This window comes from Nicotiana tomentosiformis, chromosome 1 (assembly GCF_000390325.3).
Source record: "Nicotiana tomentosiformis chromosome 1, ASM39032v3, whole genome shotgun sequence".
NCBI lineage: Eukaryota > Viridiplantae > Streptophyta > Magnoliopsida > Solanales > Solanaceae > Nicotiana > Nicotiana tomentosiformis.
The window spans coordinates 139,806,698-139,812,529 of NC_090812.1; the positions used below are offsets into that span (position 1 = coordinate 139,806,698).

General features: G+C 40.3%; 1 protein-coding gene across 1 annotated transcript; it reads right to left on the reverse strand.

Moving 5' to 3' along the window:
* Window positions 1–4,571: 4,571 nt before the first annotated feature.
* LOC104085912 (uncharacterized) lies at window positions 4,572–5,534 on the reverse strand. The gene has a single exon (XM_009590037.2). It carries the CDS (start codon window positions 5,532–5,534, stop codon window positions 4,572–4,574), a length of 963 nt encoding a protein of 320 aa, XP_009588332.2.
* Between the last annotated feature and the right edge of the window lie 298 nt (window positions 5,535–5,832).

The following is a 5,832-nucleotide window of genomic DNA, read 5'->3' on the forward strand; positions in this document are numbered from 1 at the left end:
TTAACTAGGTTCATGTTCACCGCATCATCGGGACGGAACAAACTCTCAAATCCTAGGGCTTGGATGTTGTTGTAGATCAAAGAATACATCCGGGGCAACTTCTCATCATCAATTGCAACCTCGGGATCCAGGTTCACAATAGGGACAAAGGTCCTAAACCAATGTCTATCATGAGCTGGGACAGCCCGAATGCCAAACTTTCCCCTAGGGACCACGTCTGTATCAGGGTCAATTTGCTCCATCTCCTCTTCCACTGGGGCAGCGGGTTCTGCCCGCCTACCTCCTCTCCTACTACTTGAGGCAACTCTAGAGGAACTAGTGTTGACATGCTTACTTGGACGACGAGACATTGTACCTGCACAAGATGAACATAATTAGCCACAACACTCAGAATAAAAAGCAAAGCCAAACATGATAACCACCCCCACACTTATGTCATTGTCATGTTCATAAGTACAATGGATACCGGGGACTCAAACTATCCTATTATGAGCACGTCACAAGTTATCAGCAACCCACCTAACCACCTAAATAACATTACAATAACAACAATCAACGATTACACTACACTATGTTAAAGTACAAAACCAAGAATCTAAACTAGTAACTAAGAAAAGAAAATCAAGAATTTATACTAATTGACTACAAATAAAAATAAGAAGTTACACTACAAAACTACACAAATATAGAGCATGAATCGGGCACCGTAATTAGCAACTAGTGACAAAATAGCATGAGGTGATCAATCGATTAGCACTCAAGGCTAACACTTCACAATATCACAAAATTCGCACATGACCGCCCACCCCACATTCATTATCTATCATCACATCATTACAAAGCAATTACCCTCTAATTCAGCAACAAAGTACACATTCTATGTCGGTAGGACATTTTATCAAACACATTGTAGCCACTAAGTTCAACTTATAATTTCAACTCAAAGTGGTCTAGAACCACCACACATATAAACCAATCTCACGCCCAACAATAACCATAACATCATCAAATCTTAGCAATAGTATAAAGTTCTCCAATTTCAACCAAAAAGGCCACAAATTTTTGGCCATAATACAACTCCCACCAAGCTTCATAAAATATATATTCTAATATCACCATTACATACTACAAACCCTTCACAAGCATTAGTGCTAACAAAATCCCACCATAATCAAGCATAATTTTGGCCATAATAAGAAAAATTACTAAAAGCTACAATGAAAAAGCTAACTAGGGTTTGAAAAAAAATTTAAAAAAATTAAACCTAACACTACCCAAATACTACAATGAATATACAAAATGGGATGGAGAAGAGAGATAATAAACTTACCTTGATGCTTGAGGAAGATGGTAGGATGTGAGTGTGGAATGATTTGAAGAAGAATGAAGGAATGCAGGGTGGGTTAGAGAGAGGAGAATGGAATAATTGGGAAAAGAAAGGGAGGATAATGGGTCGGGTGTTATTATTTTTATTTTTAATGTTTTTCAAAAAAAATTCAATAACTAGCCGAAAAGATACACTACCGCGCTGGGGGCGCGTTGCCCCGCGCGCCATGGTAGTGGAAAGTTCAGAGGCTTGTTTTCCTGTCATAGGGGCGTGTTTGTCCTGGCGCAGCACAGGGCGCGGCGCCCCACGTGGCGCGCTAGGCCAATTTCTCAGAGTTCCGCCAATTTTTGTAAATTTGCCCATAGTTTGCTCCCCAACTCCATTTTATACTTATTTTGTGTCCAATTCATACTACTTAAATGCCCCAACAAGTATCAACACTTCTAAACTCTAATAGTCATAATCTATGATCATCTAACTATTCTACAAAAGCAAGAAAAAAGGGTTAGAAATAGTTCTGAGTTATAGTGGTCAGCTTGACTCCGTCACTTAGGCTCATTTGATCACTATGCTAGAGGACTGCTTGTCAAATCCTCCAACAATGTACGGTTTCAACCTATGCCCATTCACCTTAAAGCTCTCAATTCATTCCTCATTTTGGATTTCAATGGCGCCATACGGTGAGACACGTTTCACCACATACGAACCCCACCACCTTGACTTGAATATTTCGGGGAACAACCTAAGTCTACTATTGTATAGCAAGACTTTGTCCCCTTCATGAAACTCCTTTGGCTTAATCAGACGATCATGCCACATCTTTTCTATTCCTTAAAAATTCACATATTTTTATACACGCCCAGTCTAAACTCTTCCAACTCATTCATCTGCAATAAACTGTGTTCACCTGCAAGACTAAGATCAAGATTAAGCAACTTAATTGCCCAATAAGCTTTATGTTCTATCTCAACAAGTAGGTGACACGATTTTCCATACACTAATTTGAAAGGTGAAGTCCCTATGGTTGTTTTGAACGCAGTTATGTATGCCCATAGAGCTTCATCCAATTTCACAGAGCAATCCTTACGAGAAGCACTAACCATTTTTTCAAGAATTCGTTTTAGCTCATGGTTAGCCACTTCAACTTTCCCACTAGTTTGGGCATGGTATGGTGTTCCAGTTTTGTGTGGGACCCCATACCTAGACAACAATGCAGCAAACTGCTTGTTAACAAAGTGCGACCCATTGTGATTGATAATCACTCGAGGTGTCCCAAAAGGAGTAAAGATGTTCTTCCATAAGAACTCACACCCCACCCGAGCATCATTGGTACTGGTAGGGATTGCTTCGACCCATTTAGAGACGTACTAGGATATACTTATAAAAATAAGATGATAGGAATGGCCCCATGAAGTCAATGCTCCACACATAAAACATTTCACATACTAGAATGGAGTTTAGTGGCATCTCATCCCTCTTGCTAATGTTACCTGCCCTTTGACACTTGTCACATGCAGCTACATACGCCTGTGCGTCTTTGTACAAAGTTGTCCAATAGAAACTGGCTTCCATGACCTTTGCTGCAGTGTGATTTCCACCACAGTGTCCTCCAGCTGCTCCATCATGGGAATGAGACAAAATGCTGGCCATTTCTCCTTCAAGTACACATCTTCGAATCACACCATCTGCACATAATTTAAACAAGATGGGGTCATTCCAAAATAACTTTTTATCTCACCTTGAATCTTCCTTTTTTGATCATGAGAGAGGTCGCGAGGAAAGCATCCACTAGCCAAAAAGCTGGCTACATCAGCATACCAAGGCGGTGTTTCGAAGATCGCATCAATGGAAAAAATATGCTCAGTAGGAAACTTCTCTTATATCTACTATCTCTACAGGAGGTCTCTCAAGTCGAGATAGATGATCTGCGACTTGATTTTCAGTGCCTTTCCTATCTTTAATTTCTAGGTCAAACTCTTAAAGAAACAACACATACCGCATCAGATGTTGCTTGGACCCCTTCATACTCAGCAAATATTCCAAAGTTGAGTGATCACCTTACTCCCCACTAGATAAGATCTAAACTTGTCAAAAGCAAAGACCACCGTAAAGAACTCATTCTCGGTAGTAGCATAATTCACTTGAGCATCATTCAATGATCGGCTTGCATAGTATATGGGCCTAAACATCTTATCTTTCCTTTGCCCAGAACTGCTCCCATAACTACATCACTAGCATCACACATTATTTCAAATGGCTGACTCCAATCAGCCTTCAGCATAATAGGAGCACTAACAATGTTTTCCTTTTTCAGTGCGAATGCCCTCAAGCACTTCACAGTGAATATAAACTTAACATCCTTTGCTAGCAATGCAGTCAATGGCTTGGTCATATTGGAAAAGTTTTTGATGAACCTTCTATAAAATTCACCATGCCCCAAGAAACTCCTTACGCTCTTCACAGAAGTCAGTGGAGGAAGTCTAGCAATTACATCAACCTTTGCTCTATCAACTTCAATGCCATTTCCCCCTTTCACCATGAAGTGACTCTTCTCTCAGTTAAGAACCAAGTGAGTGGCTTCGCAATATTTAAGCACATGCTCCAAGTTTTTCAAGCAGTCATAAAAATCATCACCAAATAAAGTGAAATCATCCATGAATACCTCTAGGCACTTCCCTTTTAGATATGAGTAGATAGACATCATGAATCTCTTAAAAGTGGCCGGTGCATTACACAACCCAAATTGCATCCTCTTGGAAGCAAAAATACCTGCAGGGCAAGTGAACATAGTCTTCTCAACATCTTCTGGGGTAGTCAGTATCTGATTGTAGCATGAGAACCCATTCAAGAAACAGTAACAAGCATGTACATCCACTTTCTCGGGCATCTGATCAATAAAGGGGAGTGGGAAGTGGTCTTTTCTTGTTGCATCATTTAGCCTCATGTAGTCAATGCACATTCGCCGCCCTTTGACTATTCTTGTTGGGATCAATTCATTGTCTTTATTTTTCACCATAATCATGCCCCCTTATTAGGAACAACTTGCACTGGGCTGATCCATTAGTTATTATAGATGGGGAAAATCACCCACGCATCTAGAAACTTGATAATCTCTTTGTGTACTACCTCCTCTGGATTTCTTTTTCAGCTTGCGTTGGGGTTGCACTATTGGCTTGCTATTTTCTTTCAGTAAACTTTTGTGCATTCAAATGGATGGACTGATGTCTTGAATATCAGCTATGGTCTAGCCAATGGCTTTCTTGTACTTCCTCAGCATCTCTACCAACTTTTGTTCCTGTGCACCTGTCAAGTAAGCAGAAATAATCACAAAAAAATTGGTAGTCTCAAGAAAAGCATATTTCAAGTGAGTAGGGAGGACTTTCAATTCTACACTAGGCTTAGACGCCTCCTTATTGAGTTCCTCTTTATCAACCACTTGATCCTCAGTCTCAAGAACTTCAGCCTCTTTCTTTATTTCAGGATCTTCATCCTCCACTGTGCTATATTGAGTAATACACCCCTCTAGAGTATCCCCCACAAGCTTATCAAACTTGTATTTTTCATCCAACTCCCCAACAATAGCAAGTTTAAAACACGAGTAGGCAGATGCCTCATCACTGGGATATTTCATCATTCTCTTTATATGGAACACCACTTTATCGTTACCCACTCTAAGCATAAGTCGTTGCTCCTCGTAGATATCAAGAATTTCTCTAACTGTATATAGAAAAGACCTCCCTAGAATCAGAGGCACCTCCTTATTCACTTCCATGTCCACCACAATAAAGTCTACGGGGAACACAAACTTGCCCATCCATACTAGAATATCTTCGATGATTCCTTCAAGTAAGATGGTGGACTGGTCAGCCAGTTGTAAGGACACTGGTATGGATTTAAACACTCCAAGCTCACCTTCAAGTTTCATGAACACAAACAAAGGCATTAAATTTATAGAAGCACCAGAGTCACATAGAGCCTTGTCAAATTTCTCATTCCCCAACGAGCATGGTATGGTGAAGCTTCTCGGGTCCCACTTTTGAGGAAATTTATTTTGCAATATGGCACTGCAGTGGGCATTCAGCTTGACCATTGTCATTTTCTCTAACTTCCTCTTTCTGGATAAGATATTCTTCAGGAACTTAGCATAAGCAGACATCTGAGTGAGAACCTTTGTGAAGGAAATGTTCACATATAGTTGCTTAAACATCTCCAAGAACCGCCCAAAGCACTAGTCTAATTTTTCTCGCTTCATCTTTTGAGGTAATGGTAGACATGGCATGTGTTTGATTTCTTCAATCTCTTTTTTACACCATTACTCTCGCCTTTCTGTTCTTCACTCTTTTGCTCCTTCAATGTATTAGTCTGCTTGCTCACCACCTCTAGTCTAGTTTTCACAACTGGATCAGCCAATGTTTTGCCATTTCTCAGAGATGTAACCTTGATTGTTTCTTTCGGGTTCTTTTATGTGTGAGAGGGTAGAGTCCCAGGAGCCCTCTCAGATAACA

Excerpts from the sequence above, each read along its gene's own strand:
- LOC104085912 (XM_009590037.2), bottom strand. The coding sequence starts at position 5,534 with ATGTTTAAGCAACTATATGTGAACATTTCCTTCACAAAGGTTCTCACT.